Source organism: Stegodyphus dumicola, chromosome X1 (genome assembly GCF_044657685.1).
Source record: "Stegodyphus dumicola isolate Sdum_Otavi_A_Nest chromosome X1, ASM4465768v1".
Taxonomy (NCBI): Eukaryota; Metazoa; Arthropoda; class Arachnida; order Araneae; family Eresidae; genus Stegodyphus; species Stegodyphus dumicola.
The window spans coordinates 82950681-82970884 of NC_140780.1; the positions used below are offsets into that span (position 1 = coordinate 82950681).

A 20204-nucleotide genomic window follows, 5' to 3' on the forward strand; every position below is an offset into this window, starting at 1 on the left:
CGTGTGTCTATAAATCTTGCTTTCAAATCCTTCTAAACTTTCCATGCTGCAGTATCTAAAATCCTAAACAAAAATTATCCCTACCAATTCTGTAATAGCAAAAAGCCTGAAATATTTTGGAAAAAAAGGGGGGAAGTGTAAACTTAATTTTATAGAGAAAACGGATGCAAATTCTGAGAATTCTGAGACAATTACATGGGAAAAACTCTTACTATGAAAAAATTAAAAAGATATTTTTTAATTAATTACACAGCTAATTTAATTTTGATTTTGCTTAGAACTGTTTTGTAAATTGTGCTTTACAGCATTATACCTTGTTTATTTTTCAGATTCAAAATATTGTACAATAAGTTGCCAAAATGGAACTTTATAATATGATAGCGAAAAATAAAAATGTTTTATTTTAATGTTATTTTTTAAATGTGATTTCAATATATTACCTGTATTTTAATCAGATTTATCAATGTTACAATATTTTTTAAAAAATCGTCGAAAAATTCCCAGATCTCGGAATGAATTTTTTTTTTTAAACTGATCTTAAAATCACCAAATGTCGATGAATCACCAAATTTAGAACCATTAAATAATGAACTTCTCAAACTTTGAACATGTGATGAATGTTGTTGTAAAAGTGGTTAATTTCAATCAGTCTAAAGGACTTAATCCCAGGCAATTTCAGCAGTTCTTGAATGATTTGGAAGCTGAATATGGTGATATTTTGTATTACACGAAAGTACGTTGGTTGAGCCGATGAAAGATGCTTCAGCGCCTGTTTTCTTTGAAGAGCAAAGTTCAACAATTCATGGAATCTAAAGGGAAGTCCATTCACAAGTTCAGTAATAAGAAATGGTTGGGAGACTTTGCATTTCTCGTTGATATTCCAAGTCATCTCAATGATTTGAACTACCACTTACTGAGAAAAGACCTACTTGTTCATAATCTTTATTACTTTGTGAAAGCTTTTGAGACAAAATTAATCCTGTGGGAAAGTCAGTTGCTAAAGAATTCAACTCACTTTCTAAAATTGATCGAGTGTGTGAAGAACTCTACAACATGGAATTCAAATAATTATGTAGAATGCATTTCAAATTTCAGAGGAATTCAAAAGCAGATTTCCGATTTTCGTGAAAATGAAATTTTTATGAGAATGTTCTCCTCGCCATTTTCAGTAGACATTGAAAGTGTTCCACCAAAACTTCAATTAGAATTATTAGATTTACAGTGTGACTGCAGTAAAATGAAAGTTTCTTGAAAATCCTACATTAATTTATTTTTATTCAAAGTATGTGACAGAAGACAAGTATCCAGGAATTCATATAAACATGCACTCTTCATGTCTTCTATCTTTGACAGTACCTACATATGTGAAAATTTTCTTAGTAAAATGAAAATCCTAAAATCAAAAACAAGAACATGGCTGACAGACACTTAGAAGAAACTTTATGAATTGCAACAACACAGATTAAACCAGATATTGAAGATTTAATCAAGAAAAACAATGTTAAATTTCACATTAAAACTAAAGTAACAAGTAATGTAAACTGTTTTTATTGTAAAGGCCTATTGTAACATCTTTCTGTACAATCATCTTTATACTTTTCTTTTTCTATAGTTAAAAAGAGTTGCAAAACATTTTAATTCGAATTCATTTGACTTTTTGGAACTAATGTATACACATCTCTTCACTTAGAATCAACTATAGTCTTGCAAAACAAACCTCCCTTTTCTATATAAATTTTCTGACTACACTATTTTTTGGACAGACATGTGGCCTGCAGATCTTTGTGAATTTATAGATGTGGCTCACAGGCATGAGAGGTTGGAGACTCTCTACTCTAGAGTGTCAGGAAAAAACATTATGTTAAATATGAAAATAAAATGTTCCATTTTTCTGATTTTATTAGTAAAATTTAAGAAACATTTTTAGCTATTAAAACACTAATTTGTAATCTGGCTTCTAAGGATGGAAAAATTTTCACTGCTAGCAAATGTGATAATAATGAGCAAAATTTTATGAAAAGGTACTACATTATGGTTGCTCTTTATATAAATGGCCAATAGCTGAAAATTTTAAATACCAAATTTAATAACTAAGAAATAAGCTAGACTTTTATTCAATGTCTAGTTTTATCTGAAACTTAGATATTTAGCATACTATTTTCAAAAGAAATAAAGTTGTAATAGGTATTCTCATGGACTGCTTACGAGTAAAACATAGAATTTGCCAGCACTGAAAAATTTACTATATCATAATATTCCTTACCAACCGTAAATCTTTATTTTCCTACCACCTTCCCACATTTTTTAATTAAGGCAAAGATTAATTTCAGATTGACATTGCTTTTACAGAAAACAAACTGAAAGTGTTAATTAAAGAATTCCTCTTCAAGGAGCAAAAATGCATTATTATACATCACTTTCTCTCAATAAATCTTGCTACAGAAAAGGGAAATAGTCAGCATTTCAGATTTCAGATTTTTTTTTTTTTTTTTTTTTTTTTAAAGACTGAGAATTTTTAATCATGCAGAGAGAAGAATATTAATGCTCATGTGCTTTTATTTTGAAATAACAGTTCATTTCCATGATTCACTTCCTATAATTTAGAAAACAAAAGAATATATTCCAACATGTATCACTTACCAATTTCTGCATTCATAATGAGAATATATTTTAGATGAAAATTCACAGATTATAATTCATGATGGCATGGACAATGAACAAAACCTTCTTGAATAATTTTTTAAAATAAAACTATGTTTTACTTAAAATATATATTAAATAAGACTAAAAGAATTATACCAGAAAAACATCTCATATGAACAATATCAACATCCATGATTAAAAATTGGCTTAAGATATGCACCAACACGCCTAAGATTAATAAAACATAAAATATAAAAATATAGTACTTACCCCTTCTGATGACAGAATAGAAACAAGAAGGCCATTCCCACAGCCTAAGTCAACAAAAGTTTGCTTTTTGCTTAAATTTAGCCTTTCCCTTTCTTGTTCCCAAGTAGTCTACATACAAGGAAAGATAATTTGCTACATATGATTTAAAAATCAAAACTTAATGGTTTTTGTGAACATTAATGGAAAGATGCAAGATTTGGAATTAATTTAAAACATGTTTGCAAAGGGAAAACTATATTTTAGATAACAATAGTTTCAAAAATTTTTTCTTGAATTATATATATATATGCAATACAAAGTCAGAAATGGTGCATAGCACAGGTTGTGCACACACGAACTTGCTTCTCAACCAGGATACTTGTGTTTGTAAAGAATCAGATTCTATTCATAACTCTGATACAAACATCGGAACTGGCTTTCACGAAACAGAGGTAAATCATGTATCAACTGTTCAAAGTACTGAGGTGAATTGTACACACGACGCAAATAAACTACAGAGTAGTGAACAAACTGTTTCAGATCTTTCTGTGAATGAAAAGCATGAAAGGACTGAATCTCCACACTGTGATAGACAAAACAGAAATACATCTGAGAATTGTAGTGAAAACGTACTCTTGACTTAAGCATAACTTAATGAAAAGCTTGAGAGTGCAATTCAGTATGGACTTTTATTTGTATAATTAAAAGTGTTATGTGGTTAATCTGTATATATAACTTGTACACAGTATAACTATTTGTTTCTTTAGCTATGTTATTTGTTTATTTTATTACATTTTGCTTGTATCGAATTTGAATTCTGACCAAGGATTGTACTGCCTAGGACGTGCAGTCCTTGGTAGGGGGCAGTGTCAGCTGTGGTAAGATAGCTTTCCCACAAGGCATATTTAGGGCTGCCAGAAAATGGCAATGGAAGGCAGGGTTGCCATAGTTGGTGACAAACCTCCCATTTGATGACAAAATTGGCAATATGCCATAGACGGATGGAGAACATTCTAGAATAAATTTTTACCAGTTTGGACCAGAATGTTCTCAAAGGCAGCCCAAAATCTATATAAACCCTGTCTGCAGATGGAGTAGCAGTGGGTGAGAGTCAACCAGGGACAGTCAGTGAGTAAGTGAATCAGTCAGTCAGTTCCTCGTCTAGTGAGTTGATCGTCGAGAGTATCACTTGCGTCTATCGAGTGTATCGCCGACTGCATCGCGAGTTGTAGCATGGAGTCTCGAGAGTACATAGAGTTCCAAGAACAACGAGTCCAGGGTTCATACACATTTTTGCACATGGAAATTAAGTACTTTTAAGGGTCATTATTGAAAAAATTAAGGACCTATCAGCAAATGGGAACTGAATAAATTCAATCAACTTATGTTTGAACTTCACTTTTGTAATAACACTCTAAGAATAAAATAGACCCTTTCTTACTAAACATAATTTAATAAACATAACTATAAAACAAATTTGAGAATAAAACCAACTTTATAAAATTTATCAAGTAGCATTAAATATTTTACACGTATAATAGTTGGAAATATTTGAAAGAAGATAAGTGACATTTTACTTATGTTTTACTAACAGTTAGCTTTATGTTGATATTTTCTTTTATGTCTCATTTTGGCACATACTTAGCGTAGAGGTTTAGTAAATAACAGGTGCATTTTATATCAAACGGAATAGGTTAAAATGACAAATAAAATCATAATCAACCTGATTCGTAACAGAAGATTGGCTGTTGCAGTGCTGCTGCTTGACAAGAGAGAGACCTGTTAATCAGAACAAACCAGAAAGCCTGATGTAGACATGGTTGACAAGTTTTGAAAGTTAGTTGCGCTTTGTCTATCTGAAGCAGTTAATGTTGTAGCTTCATGTAGAATTCCTGGGACTGTAATCCAGCATTATTTTAAGTCTCACTAGATGCAAAGAATAAGTTTTACATGAATTTTTACATTTTTGTGTTTTATTTTGTGATCACGGCAAGGATTAATGAAGGGCAATAACTTGCTTTAATATGCAGAGATAACTTTTAAAGATCAGCAGTTAGTTACAGGTTGCAGGGTTGCTGTGTTTAAAATGTTATGTCAAACAGCATAGGTTAAAACGAGAAATGATGAAATGAAAAGGGGAAGTTATAGTAAAGGCTAAAATTGTAAACAACTGGCTAATTTGCATAATAATAACTGCACATATCTTTGAAGAATAATTTTTTCCCTCTTTATATATTCAGTTTCTTTCTTTAATATGTTTCCTCTTCACTTTAGAATTTAAAATATATAAAACAAATGTGAGAATAAAGTTTCTTTCTTCGATATGTTTCCTCTTTACTTTAGAATTTTTGGAATTAATTAAAGATTTCTGTTATTCTAAAAAACCAGATGCATTTAGACTGTAAAGAAAAAGCTGAACATTCAGAATAAATATGAAATGATATATGGTAAGGGCTGGTTTCAGAGCCGATAATGTAGAATTTTTTTAGTTTAGTGACACACCGAGCAACAAACTCTAGAAATGGCAAAACTTCTAAAATTTAGGGCAGGCACTGGGAGCAAACTTTAGGACAGCACTAGGAGGCAGAATTTAGGATCCACAGAGATTGCATCAGGTGGGAAAATGTCTAGCGCCAGTCCTGTGTATGATCTATTGAGACATATAAGGTGTATCTTTTACTTGTCAGTTTTCAATTTCTTTATTAATAGATAAATTCTTTTTTATAAATGCCTGTCCATGGAATAAGATCAGAAACATTTTTGATATTTTCCATGCTTGTGTCTAGTGAAAAGTTGAGAAAATAAAGGGAAGGTAAACATTTTAAGAAAATGACTTTTAATATCAGCAGGACAACATTGAAACATGTTTTCATTGTCCTTCCAAAAATTTTCCAAAATGTAAGAAATTCATCACAAGCTTTTTGTGAAATACAATGAAAACATTTTTCAGTTTGTCACATTTTTCTGAAGCCTTCTAGAATTGTGTGTCTGTAAATCTTGCCTTCAAATCCTTCTAAACTTTCCAGGTTGCAGTGTTTAAAATTCCAAAGAAAAATTAGCCCTACCAATTCTGCAACAGAAAAAAAGGTGGGCATATTTAAAAAAGAATTAGTGGAAGAAAGCATAAAATTAATTTTAAGGAGAAAAACTGATTATTCTGAAACAATTACATGGGAAAAAATGTAACCATGCAAAAATTAAAAGGAAAAAATTTTCAATTAATTACATAGTTATTTTGCTTTTGCTATGAATTGTTTTGCAGACTGTGCTTTATAGCATTTATTACCTCTTTTATTTTTCAGATTCAAAATACTGTACAAGTCGCCAAAATGGAAAGTAATGTCACTTTATAATGATAGCAAAAAAATGAAAATTTTTTATTTTAATGTTCTTCCTTAAATATAATTTCAATATATTATCGTTATTTTAGTTAAATTTATCAATGTTTAAAAAAAAATCGTCGAAAAATCCCCAAATCTCCAAATTAAACATTTTCTATCAAAACTTATCTTAAAATCACCAATATGTTGATAAGTCGCCATATTTAGAACCGTTTAATAAAAGAATTCACACCATCCCTAAAAGCGGAAAGTTGTTTAAGAGCTTTAGATTAGGGGGGGGGAAATGAAATAATTTTGAAATGCTTATGTTTAACTCCTTGCTCAGAAACTCCTGTATCACATCTTTTATATTAAGAATAGAAACAAATTATAACCCACGAGCCCATTCAAAAGGTAATATTCGTTCAGTGACTCACCAAAAATATTCCTCGAAAATGATAATTCACACTCAAAATAGCAGTCGTAAAAACAAGGCAGAAATTTCAGATGATTAAATTTACAAACCTTCTGCCGATTTTGGCCGAAATTAAGGTTTTTTAAGGACCAAAAATCGATTCAAAAAAACCTAAGGAATTTTAAGGACTCTTAAGGACCGTACGAACCCTACGAGTTGGGAGCTGTACTCTGGTGCTTTGCTGTTATAGCCTGAAGCCTGTGTAGCTGATTGTTTCAGAGCATTTGTCATAGTTTTTCAATGACTGTAAATGTGTTTTTGCAGCTGTCTTGAGTAATACTGGCTAATAAATTGTGTTTTGATGCTGCATCAAGTGTCATTGTGAATCACTCCAAATCCATGAACCCGTACAGAACGCAACAGTATGTTCTCTTTATAATATAAGAAATAACATTTGAATTGCAAAGCAAGAACCCAAATATTTTGATAAAAAGCAGATTTTATAGAAATTATTTGAGCATGTTAGGCTTGATTGCAAAATGCATTTGGCAGTGATGTTCAGGACAGTTAACAGCTGATAATTGCATAGTTAATTATTTTCAACTGTATTTATCCATTCAGAAGGCAACTAAACGAATAAATTTTCTTTACTGACAAAAGTATATAATGAACAAATTTATCTAAAAAAATTTTTTATTGCTATAGTTCACCTTTTTAGTACTCTAGCTGTCTTTCTTTTCTTCTGCTTTAGCAAGCGCATAGGCTAACCGAATAGCTGAGCAGTAAAGTCAGAGTGCATTGGTTATTTCACTTGGGTTTGATTCCATAAGAACAGGTTGCCTGCATGGGCATTTTTATTGTCTTCCCAATATGCAACGTAGATTCAAGTTAGTTTACCTTACGAAGTTCTCCATAAAAACATCCTGGCTCTTAGGCAGACAGCTCTCACGTGTCATAATCAAATAAATAAACTTTAATAACCATGTAATATTCGTACTTCCTTATTATCATGGGTCCCCTTTGGAAAAGGGAACAAGATTATCAACAAATTGCTAATGTAAACCATCTTAAAACATTTCGATCCCAATGACAATAATTTACAGTTTGTTCATGATGAGAAGAGTGCCAACTAAATCACACTGTCATATTTTCCTTTTTCATATAAATGTTAATAATTCACAACCACTCATAATTCTCTGATCACGAGAAGAATTCTCAGTATTCCACATGTAAATGTATTTTATTTTCTTAATTAAAAATATTTTATTTACTCAGAAGTAAGGAAAATGTTTGCCAGGTAAAATACACCTTTCTTAAAAGACGGATTTTACCTCACATTCAGATATGTAAAAATGGTTATTTGATTTCCAATAAAACTTTTTAACTAATATCAATGAAAGCACTTTGAAATGCAGCTTAAAAATATGGAAATGACAGAAAAGTATGTTTAAACTGACTCAGTGGTTTCTGAATATTGTTTGTAAAAGCACAGGAAATTATTTACATTGGTTAAAGATGAAAGAAGCAATATGGAAATACAATTATTGACTAGAACGGTTTTATGAAAGATGCGTACTCTTAATAGAACGTATAGATTGTGGAAGACTTGCCCAGAAATAGTCTTGGAATAGAAGGTAGTTTCACAAAGCCTTCAAAGACCTTTGTGGCAGTACAGTTGGCCAGGGATTTTTCCAGTTAGAGTTCATTATTCTCAAAGACTTCCTCAAATATTCTTGGTAATAGAAGATATAATGATACTTTCAGAACACTTTGAGGATCAGTGCCTTTTCTTTTGTAACTTCAACATCTCTTGCATACAGAGATATTGTACAGTCAAAAGTCGTTAATCCGGACTCATCGGGACTTCGGCGATTCCGGATTATCGATTTTTCCGGTTTATAGATAATCAGTTTAAATCTCGTAAGATGGCATGCAGAAATTATAAAATTAAAAATATGAAACCATAATTTATGAAATAAAGAACAATTATGATATAAAGGGTATCAAAATTTACAAAAAAAAAAAAAAAAAAAAAAAAAGCTTAACATTTATTTGTCCACTTTATTAAACATTTCTTTCAATAATTAAGACACAATAACACGCCGAATAAATACTCAGAAGTCAAACAACAAAAATCAGCGTTATACCTACAAAATTTTCACAGGACTAGTTTCGATGGTTTTACCGAACCATCATCTTCAGCTGCAAAACCGCAAATGAACAAGATAGGAAATAATGATTAGATAAGAAAGCCTGGACAAGAATAAGCAAGTGGCGCCATCTGTTGGCGAAACCAGAACTAAAACATAATTTCTCTAAAAGCCGAAGACAAATTTGAATTGGAATTAGGATCGTTAACTAGAACAGAAAGATTTTTATGAATGTGAAATGCCTCTAGAAAATCCAGTTCTCCAATGGAAGATGTTTTTTTGAATAATTTTGGCAGCAGAAAAATTGAAAGTGTGATTTTCGGACCAACAATGTTGAGCAACAGAAGACTTCTGTGTTTCCTTTTTTCTAACATATGCCTCATGTTCTTTGACGCGAAATTTTAAGGCTCTCTTAGTTTGGCCAATGTAAATTAAACCGCACTGGCAAGGAATCCTATAAATACCCCAGGAATTCATATCCGGAATGGGGTCCTTGAGTATAGAAGTTGGAATTTTATTGATGGGAGAGTAAACAACCCGAAAGTTAAATTTCTGCAAAATATGTGCAACTTTATAGCTAATTGATGGAAAGAAGGGAATGACAACAGAATTTTTATAATCTCCTAAAATAAGAGTGTGGCTTTTAGTGTGTTGAGATGAGAATTTTTTAACTGCTTGATTAATAATGTTGGGTGAAAAGCCCCTGTCAATAGCTATTGCTTTTAAATAATTTAGTTCTTCATCAAGGGCTAGTTTGGAGGAGCAAACTTGAAGAGCACGGAAAACATAGGAATAAAATGAAGCTAACTTTTGTTTAGTCGGATGACATGATTTAAAGTGTGGTGGAAGGCAAACCGATGAAGGGTTACGGTAAACTGTAGTACTGAAGGTGGATGTGTTACGTGTGACCAGAATGTCGAGAAACGGAAGAGAATTGCAAATCTCAAGTTCAAAAGTGAACTGAATAGCAGGATCAATAGAATTCATTGTTGAAAGAACTTTATTTAAATCACCTTTATTACCTTCAAACAGGGTAAAAGTATCGTCTACGTAGCGGAACCATGCCGGGAAGTTTAAAGTTTCAAACAATTTTGATTCATAATAATGCATGTAGATATCAGCCAGGATGGGACTGAGGGGGCTTCCCATGGCTAATCCCTCAGTTTGCTTGTAATATTTATTTTGGAAAACAAAATGTGTTTGTTTCAAACAGAGTTGGGTGAGAGAAATTAGCTCATCAGTTTCGATGCAAGAGAAATGAAATTCGCGAAGTCTGGTTTCTAGACATCTTAATGCACCCTCCACTGGGACATTGGTGAATAATGATTTTACATCAAAAGAAACCATGAGTAAATTACTAGGAGAAATGTTTTTAACCTTTTTTACAAACTCTATTGAATTTTTTATGGTGTAAATGTTATTGTCTAATAGAGTGGAAAATCTAGAAACTAAATATTTAGCTAAAGGATACGAGGCAGTACCTAAATTTGATACAATAGGGCGGAAAAGAATACCACTTTTATGAATTTTGGGAAGAGCATATAATCTGGCACAATTCGCAACAGATGGGATAAGCGAATGTTTTAAGTTGCTTGAAATGATTTGCGAAGATTTGATCGCAGTTTTTATTTTGGATAAGTCCGAAGGTGAAGGATCTTTAGGGATCGGATTATATGGTCCTTCGTTTAAGAGTTTAGTGACACCATCGATGTAAGTGTTCTTATCCATGACGACTATCTGTCCACCTTTGTCGGCCTTTGAAATGATATATCCGGGTTAGAATGAATTTCGCGCATTGTAGCTCTTTCTCTCGCAGTTAGATTAGGTTTCAAAGGTTTATTATTGAATTTCACATTATGAGCGATAAGATGCCTAATCATTTCTTTCTGTGAATCTGAAACTTTACTGAACTTGAAAGCTTTTTCGATAGGAGCCAAAATCTTTGGAATCGAGGGTTTACAGGTTTGTGAGAAGTTAAAATTATATTTTAGAATTCTCTCTTGTTCTTCTGAAAGACTAACATTAGAAATATTAACTATTGGCTTGATGTTTACAATGGGAAGATTTTTTGAACTACTTGAACTGGAAGACTGTAAAAGAAGTTTTTCGACAGACAATAACATTTACACCATAAAAAATTCAATAGAGTTTGTAAAAAAGGTTAAAAACATTTCTCCTAGTAATTTACTCATGGTTTCTTTTGATGTAAAATCATTATTCACCAATGTCCCAGTGGAGGGTGCATTAGGATGTCTAGAAACCAGACTTCGCGAATTTCATTTCTCTTGCATCGAAATTGATGAGCTAATTTCTCTCACTCAACTCTGTTTGAAACAAACACATTTTGTTTTCCAAAATAAATATTACAAGCAAACTGAGGGATTAGCCATGGGAAGCCCCCTCAGTCCCATCCTGGCTGATATCTACATGCATTATTATGAATCAAAATTGTTTGAAACTTTAAACTTCCCGGCATGGTTCCGCTACGTAGACGATACTTTTACCCTGTTTGAAGGTAATAAAGGTGATTTAAATAAAGTTCTTTCAACAATGAATTCTATTCATCCTGCTATTCAGTTCACTTTTGAACTTGAGACTTGCAATTCTCTTCCGTTTCTCGACATTCTGGTCACACGTAACACATCCAACTTCAGTACTACAGTTTACCGTAAACCTTCATCGGTTTGCCTTCCACCACACTTTAAATCATGTCATCCGACTAAACAAAAGTTAGCTTCATTTTATTCCTATGTTTTCCGTGCTCTTCAAGTTTGCTCCTCCAAACTAGCCCTTGATGAAGAACTAAATTATTTAAAAGCAATAGCTATTGACAGGGGCTTTTCACCCAACATTATTAACCAAGCAGTTAAAAAATTCTCATCTCAACACACTAAAAGCCACACTCTTATTTTAGGAGATTATAAAAATTCTGTTGTCATTCCCTTCTTTCCATCAATTAGCTATAAAGTTGCACATATTTTGCAGAAATTTAACTTTCGGGTTGTTTATTTTCCCATCAATAAAATTCCAACTTCTATACTCAAGGACCCCATTCCGGATATGAATTCCTGGGGTATTTATAGGATTCCTTGCCAGTGTGGTTTAATTTACATTGGCCAAACTAAGAGAGCCTTAAAATTTCGCGTCAAAGAACATGAGGCATATGTTAGAAAAAAGGAAACACAGAAGTCTTCTGTTGCTCAACATTGTTGGTCCGAAAATCACACTTTCAATTTTTCTGCTGCCAAAATTATTCAAAAAACATCTTCCATTGGAGAACTGGATTTTCTAGAGGCATTTCACATTCATAAAAATCTTTCTGTTCTAGTTAACGATCCTAATTCCAATCCAAATATGCCTTCGGCTTTTAGAGAAATTATGTTTTAGTTCTGGTTTCGCCAACAGATGGCGCCACTTGCTTATTCTTGTCCAGGCTTTCGTATCTAATCATTATTTCCTATCTTGTTCATTTGCGGTTTTGCAGCTGAAGATGATGGTTCGGTAAAACCATCAAAACTAGTCCTGTGAAAATTTTGTAGGTATAACGCTGATTTTTGTTGCTTGACTTCTGAGTATTTCTTTCAATGTAAGTTGTTTAAGTTGCTTCATTTTATGTGGTAATACTTTTTCTTTAATTCTATAAACGGACATAATTTCTTGTTCAGTTACAAAGTTCCGCTGTTCAAGTCCTATAATTGCTGTGTCGAGAATACAGACTAATTTGTCAATCGAAATTTTTTCGTTTTCAATAACCTCTGTGTCACTTTCTTCACTATCGGAAGCAAATTATAATGTCGAGGAATTTGATTTAAATCATATCAAAGACGGAATACATCGAGATGAAATACTACATTTAGTAAGGAATTATAAGCCAAATAAAATGAAAACATCTGCCCTGAAGATAAGGATAGTGCTGACAGATCATTGCGCGCCGCAGCGTCCCCCCCCCCGCAGAGCAGCGTGAAATTGATAAACAGGTTTCAGAATGGTTAGGTAATTTTTTGCAGCAATTCCACTTTTGTTTAATGGACTTCGAAACATACTTTCGCTTTGTAGATCCTTTACATATTAGTAAATATATATCGGAAATTCTATTTAACATAATCGAAAGTTCAAGCTTACTTTTATAAAATTGCTCTAACAGTCTGCAAAAAATAATAAGCCGGATCCAATTCGAAGATTAAGGAACAGCGCAATCTGCAACATTAACTGAATTAGATAATTTTAGCTTACCTTATACCGTCCATTATACATTAAACGCACATGCATAAAGGTATTTTGCGCATGCGCACATGCATATTCGCAGCCGTAAAGGTCTTACACGCAGGCGTCAACGCGACGCATGCGCAGAAAGTTTTTAGCTTTGAGGTCCACATTATAGATCATTTCGGATTATGGGTGTCCGAATTAATGACTTTTGACTGTATAATCACTTGCTGGCCCACCATGAGCTGGAAAAAGAAATATTTTGAAGGGAATATTTTACCAAGAAAGCCATATCCCTTTTCACATCTGTTGCCTCAACAAACCAAATAGACTCTACAGTGGTGCCCAAACTAAAAGGTGGAGGAGGGTAATTTTGTCCCCATGAAGATTTGGTGGCTAGGTCCTATCAATGTTTATATAGGGAAGAATGTAAGTTTATCTCCCTCTTTCCTCTGTGCTTTTGTGGTGTAACTGTAAAACACATCTGGTTAGCAATTGGAAGGTCTAAAGTTCAAGCCCTGGCAAGGGCATAACTTATTTTTCATGTCTCCTAAACTTTAAAATTTTACTATTAAGTTTTTCAACAATTCAACAAAATGGCTATCAGAAGTGGTACAAACGGGACCACAAACAAATACTTTAGGGGTATATACTACCCTGATCCCCAATGAAGATTCAAACAAAGAAACTCAATATATCAGTTGGATATCTAGAAAATTATCATTATGAATTGCCTATCATAAAAATGATATTTACAAACTCTCTGCTAAAAAACGAGTATATCAACGAAAATTGCAAAGCTTTGGTTAAATACTCCCTGGAGCATACAAACTCAATAGCTGAATTGGAGAAAGACAAAATTATCAACAAATCCATAAATTGTTACTAGAGTAACACACACCTTCCTTTCAACCTATCATATACCTAGGTTTCTGAGAAGTATAGATAACCTGCAGAAAGCAATAAAAGTAAAGGACCTTCATTTAGCCATCATTTCCAGCTATTGCTGATGAAGCAGATTGGTCACCAGTGAAAGGTTCTATTTCATTTATATTTAAATGAGGTTTTAGAGTGTCAGCCTAGAATATTTTATTTAATTTTGAAAATTTGAACAATTACTGTTTGAGGGCAAGTCTTGTTAAAAGACTGCCATAGTATGTTCCTAAAGATATTACTCAAGTTATTTATAGTGACAGTTATTAAGCTGTTTGTTAAAGAATGATATATATCAAGCAGGAACAGTAATGAACAACTGAATAAGAGAAGCACAAAAAAAAAAAAAAAAAAAAAGCTGAAGCAAGACAAGCATTTTACACATGGAGAATGAGATTAGTGAGTAAGAACAGATAAAATACACATTGGAAAATGGAAAAATAACAAATGAATTTCATACTTTCAACTTACACTTGTAGTAAATCAGTTATAGGTTTTCTTAAATGGTCTAAAGAATAAAACCAAAGAAATTCTAGTGTCACAACCTGCAATTATAAATTTTTATAATACTTTCACAGGAGGAACTGATTTATGCAATAGGTTTTCCAGTTTGCATCTGGTTGCATAATTCGCACTAAAATTGGTCAGAATGACCTTTTGCTTCCTTTGTGGATTTAGTAATCTCCAACTGCTGGATGATGAACATGGGAAGTTCTAAAGAAACTAAACTACATTCCTCCTTCCCAAAAAAGGAAATATTTCCCATTTTTCAATACTGATTATAGGTAAAATATAAATGAAATATTAATCAAAAAGTGTTAATAAACATAAGCACTCAGAATGAATATCAAATGAACATCTCACATATAAATAGAATGAAGTTATGTTAATATACCAGTGCAAAATCCAGATGTAAGGAGGGAAGTAAACCTTAACCCATAATCATTTATATTAAGGGGTATCAGAAACCCCTATATCGACAATGTTAAATTGGCCATTTTCGATGTACTTTTTCTCAAAATCTGCTGTAAATACAAGCTTGAAATTTTTTCTGTAATTAAAGTATACCTATCTGATTATACTGAAATGAGCTTTTGAAACATTTTGAATTTTAGAGTAAATTACAGAATATTTTGTTAGGCATAATAAAATTTAGCACTTTTCTCACACAAAAAAATTAAAATTTTTTTTCTAAGTTTATTACAAAAAGCTCATTTCAGTAATTATTAGGGAACCTAATAAATAAGCCATAAAAAGTTTAGATACCTGTGAGCAGTAGTTTCTGAGAAAAGGTACATTGAGCACAAAAAAATCACGTTTGGAGAAAAACGCGTTTTTATGTAAAAATCCTCATTGGTCAAAGCAGTAGATGACAAAGTAAAACTACATTTTTTTTTACAGTTCTAATTTTCATAGAGATTAAAGAATGGTATTTTTAGAAAGATAAAAGTGAAGAGAATTTTGAAAATGCAAAAATCCAAAATCACAATTTTTTGAAGATATTGGGGTTCCAACACCCTTTAAATGCAATGTATACCTGCATGTATTAAAAAAAGAATTGCTTTGAAAATTCCTAAAATATAATTATTAAAAAATACGTAACTTATTTGCTCTAATTTTTTTATTAAATGTATTTCTATGTTAAAAAAATATATAATTTTCTTTAAAGGCATTCCGGGTAGAAATACTTAAGGGAAATCCAAAGTGTACCATTTGATAAATAATTAATGTATTATTAAGCAAAAAAGCAACCTTAGAGCAGCATAGATTTTGGATAAAATTTTTATAGATTTAAAGACACAAGGACCACTTCTTAAGAGAGGAAAAATGGCAACTTTTTTCACAAATTCAAATGCCAGTTATACATCAGAGTTTACTTTTCCTACAACCTATTAGCATAGTTTTAATCCAAACATCTATAGTTCTTTCAGTATGCGTTACCTCAAACGCAAATTCCCATGCTGTAAAGTAACACGATGTGCCCCAATTTTAGTTTTAGATTTCACCCATATCCCCCCCAAAATAGTCATGCTTTCTAACCTAAAATTTAAACCAGAATTCTAAGTTTCATTTTGTCATTAATAAAGCAGTTTTTTCTTTGAAAAATAGCACTTATTGCACTACTACTGAAAACAATATGCCATTGTTACATTGCTTTAAATTATTATAAGATTTCCCTTACTTATGAAAGGAATATATTGTTCAACACTGCTTTTAACAAATTTTCATAGCAATTATATCTAAAAAAAAAAAAAAAAATGATATATGGCAATAAAATGAAAAGATAGAAATTTATTTTACCATTAAATAAGCAGCAATAGATAGATCTTCATATACATATTTCAATATGGCAATAAAATGAAAAGATAGAAATTTATTTTACCATTAAATAAGCAGCAATAGATAGATCTTCATATACATATTTCAAAGGATCTGAACATTCTGGCCACATCTAAAACAGCACAAAAAATAAATAAACCTTCATATAAAACATAGCAAGAGATATAAAAAAAAAAAAAGAAAAAAGCAATTATTATACTTACCTCAATGTACTTTTTTCCATATTTCCGTTTCAAAAATTGATAATATGAGTTAAATTTCTTTGCAGATACTAATGTCAAAGAGGGAAGAATAGCATTATCTGGCAGGTTTTGGGACCAGTTAACAACTTTTGGAAAAACTGATGTTTTGAGCCATAGTTCAGATTGTTCAACATTTACATTATCCTGATTTTCTGTCCTGCAGACTTCTAGAGAAATTCTAAATAGTATTTTCAAATTAGCCCACAAAAATAAATGATATATTTATAATTAACAGTTTAATAAACATGGATAATGCAATTTAGTACCATCTACTTATTTAACAAACTAAAAATATCACAAACCCTCTTTCTTAGTGAGTAGATAAAACAGTTTTCAGTACAATACCAGTAGATAAACAGTTTTCAGAAAAATATTTAAAAAAAAAAAAAAAAAAAAAAAAAACAGTTTCATTAACTATTTAGTGGTCATGGATATGACTGCAAATTTTAATTACACATAATGTAAGAACATAAAATTACACAAGATGAAGTAATCTACTCCCAGAATAATTTTTTAGCAGAATAGCCTAAATATATTGATGTTTTTATGTTTTTTCTAGCACACAAATGAAAAACAATACACTTTCCTCTACCTGCCCTCCATAAAAGACAACCAATCTAAGGATAATAATTCTAACACAACTTTCTTTTTACAAATTACATATCTGAACTTACAATGTAATGTAAAACTGATGTATATGAGCTGTTAATTTCTTCAGATAAATATGGGTAGAGACATAACACTCTTATTGCTTCAGTGATAGGATATCATTAAAGTAAGAGAAAAAATGACTTGATACTTACTTTAATGTTTAGCACATTAACATTCCCTTAGTAATATAGTGCTCCCTCACTACAATGTGGGAAGTGCAGCTAAGCTCAAAGTGAAAGTACAATTGAGAAAAAATGATTTAAAATGTATTTTAGTATTTTTACAAGACGAAGTTCATTATTGGTCACGTCCCTGTTGTCTATAGTGGAGACGATAACAGATTTATGGACCTTGGACACACTTGGCCTTACTGACCCATCAATCAGGAAAAGCCAGATTGAATTGCAAGAAGCTGCTCGATTATATTTCCTAAATACAGTCCATGTAATAGATGATCGTTTTGAGGTTGATTTCCCCTGGTTGGAAGATCATCCACAACCAGATTATCTTGATTTAAGCAAGAGGGAAACTGTTAAATGTCTTAAAACCGAGTCCAATAATGAAGCTTATGAAAATGTTTTTAAGGAATGGCTAGAACAGGGAGAAATTGAAGAGGCTGCTAAAAACAATCATGGTCAAGTTCTTTACCTTCCTCATCGAGAAGTTATCAAAGAGAATAGTACTATAAAATCCCGACCGGTATTTGATGCTTCGAGGTTTCTTAGTCTTAATGACTGCTTAGAAAAAGGTCCAAATTATTGGAACAGAATCCTAATATTTTAACACAATTTCGAAAACAACAGATAGGTGTTATTACTGATATATGAAAAGGCTTTCTATAAATGTTTCACCCTTGATAGAGATTTGGCTTGATAGAGATTTTTTAAGGTTCTTATGGCTTGATAGTGATGGTCAGGTGAAAGGGTAGTCACTGTCATGTAGTTTTTGGTATAGCAAGCAGCCCTTTTCTTCTAAACTCTACTATTCAGCTTCACTTACAAACTTTTAGAAAAAATAGAAACTGGTTTATTCTCATATCCAAAAAGTATCATTCAAAATCTTATGCATAGTTTCTATGTTGACAACTGTGTCAGTTGTGTCAAAAATGAAAAGGAAATCAATCTTTTAATTAATGCACCACCTGAAGAAATGGCCAAGAGAAAATCTGAGCTTCAGGGTACGAGTTCAGTTATATTAATGATGATGGTTCTGCTCATACGAATGTGCTCGGTTTAATATGGAATAAACAATCTGACACTCTACGAGTAAATACTGGTAGTATAAAATAGTTAAGTTTTGAAAAAGTAACTAAATGGTTAATCGTATCTACAGCTCATAGACTGTTTGATCCTCTTCGTATATGTTGTCCTGTCATTTTTATCTCTAAATTACTGCTTCAAGAAACATGGAAGCAGAAGATAACATGGAATGAAGAAGATACCTGTATGAGAACTACATTTTTAAAATGGCTGTGAGATAAACTAGAAAAAATCTGTTTTCCTAGATAGTTTGGTTCAAGGAATACAAGTGAAAATATTTCAGAACATATTATCTGTAATGCCAGTAAGTTTGCTTATGCTGTGGCTGGTTTCATTCAAATAAAAACTTTTGATTCTCTTAAAAGTACCACTGATACAAGCTAGGAGTAAAGTTGCACCAACTGGAAAAGATTGAAACTACTATAGCGAAACCGGAATTACTTGCAGCTACTATATAGCATGACTTTCATCCTCAATTTTATCAGAGATACAGAGTGACAAAGTTTACTTCTGGACTGATTCTTCCATTATTTTAACATTGATAACAAGATATGCCTGGAATGTCTCTGTTCAGAATAGAGTGAAAGAAATACGAATACTAACAATTAAAATTTTTGGAGACATATTCCTGGTTGCATGAATCCGGCTGATCTCCTGAGTAAAGGTTGTTCAGCTATAAATGTATTGAAATCTAACTGATGGCTAGGTCCAAGTTGGCTTTACTTTGCTGAAGAAGATTGGCTAGAAGGTGACTTAAATTTAGATGAGAGTGAGATTGTTAAGAGAAAAGAAAAGGAGCACAGTTTCATCTGTAACAAAATGTCTAGTTTCTGCATGCTTGGTTACCAAGAGAGATTGGTATTGCAGATATTTTATACAAGCACAAATCTAATTACCTGAATCTTAAGATTCGCCTACAGTTGTCGATCTGAACAAATTGAGAGAAAACACTTAAACCTCGATTCTGATGAAATTTTTTAGACTGAGAGGTCATTGATCAGAATGGTTCAAGAAGACTGTTTTGTGAATAAAAAAGATGAGAAACTAAAAACTTTAGGAATATTCAAGGATCAAAAGCGAATCCTCAGATTGAAAACTAAACTTACCTGTCGTAAGGATGCAGAAGAATTTAAAATGCCAGTTATTCTTTATTCCAATCATGAGATTGTCAAAAGATTAGTGTGATATCAAGAGAAAAGTGCACACGCTGGTGCTCAAATTTTGATAAATATTCTACGAGAGAGATTCTGGATGCTGAATACTCGTAAAAACTGTGAGATCTCTCATTAATCAATGCGCAGTGTGTAGAAGATTTTCTGCAAAAAACCAAGAAACTTATACTGCATCTTCAGAAGACAGACTATGAGAAGCAACAGTATTCGAAATCTGTGGATTTGACTTTGCTGGACCAGTGATCCTGACAGGCAACATGAAATCTTGGATCTGTTTATTCACCTGAGCTGTTTACAAGACAGTCCATTTAGAGTTGGTTGAATCTATGTCTACCGACAATTTTTTACTAGCTTTTAGAAGATTTATAGCTCATAGAGGACACAGTAGAATCATGTACTGTGACAACAGAACTAATTTTGCTGGTGCTTCAAATGTGCTTCAAATGTACTTCAAGATCCAAACTGGAAACAAATCATTGATGACACAACTATACTACTAATTCAATGGAAGTTCAACCCATCAACTGCCTCTGGGGAGGCTGGTGGGAGAGATTGACATAACTCTTAAGAAATTGTTAAGATGAGTACTAGGAAAAGCTTCCTTAACTTCTTAAGAAATGACTA

The 20204-nt window shown here is 32.1% G+C and overlaps 1 protein-coding gene across 5 annotated transcripts in view; it reads right to left on the reverse strand.

Annotated features, from left to right (window-relative positions):
• Positions 1-20204, reverse strand: part of LOC118199148 (putative tRNA (uracil-O(2)-)-methyltransferase) — a 107777-nt gene that overhangs the window by 49735 nt on the left and 37838 nt on the right. For all 5 annotated transcript variants that reach the window (XR_015038673.1, XM_085808039.1, XM_085808040.1 and 2 more), the window contains exons 4-6: positions 16460-16676; positions 16300-16368; positions 2914-3021 (exon numbers count right to left, since the gene is read on the reverse strand). Coding sequence is in view for 4 of the 5 variants with exons in the window: in XM_085808039.1 (XP_085664165.1) it covers positions 2914-3021; positions 16300-16368; positions 16460-16676 (394 nt within the window). In the remaining variant the exon portion in view is untranslated. The remainder of the gene's footprint in view (positions 1-2913; positions 3022-16299; positions 16369-16459; positions 16677-20204) is intronic.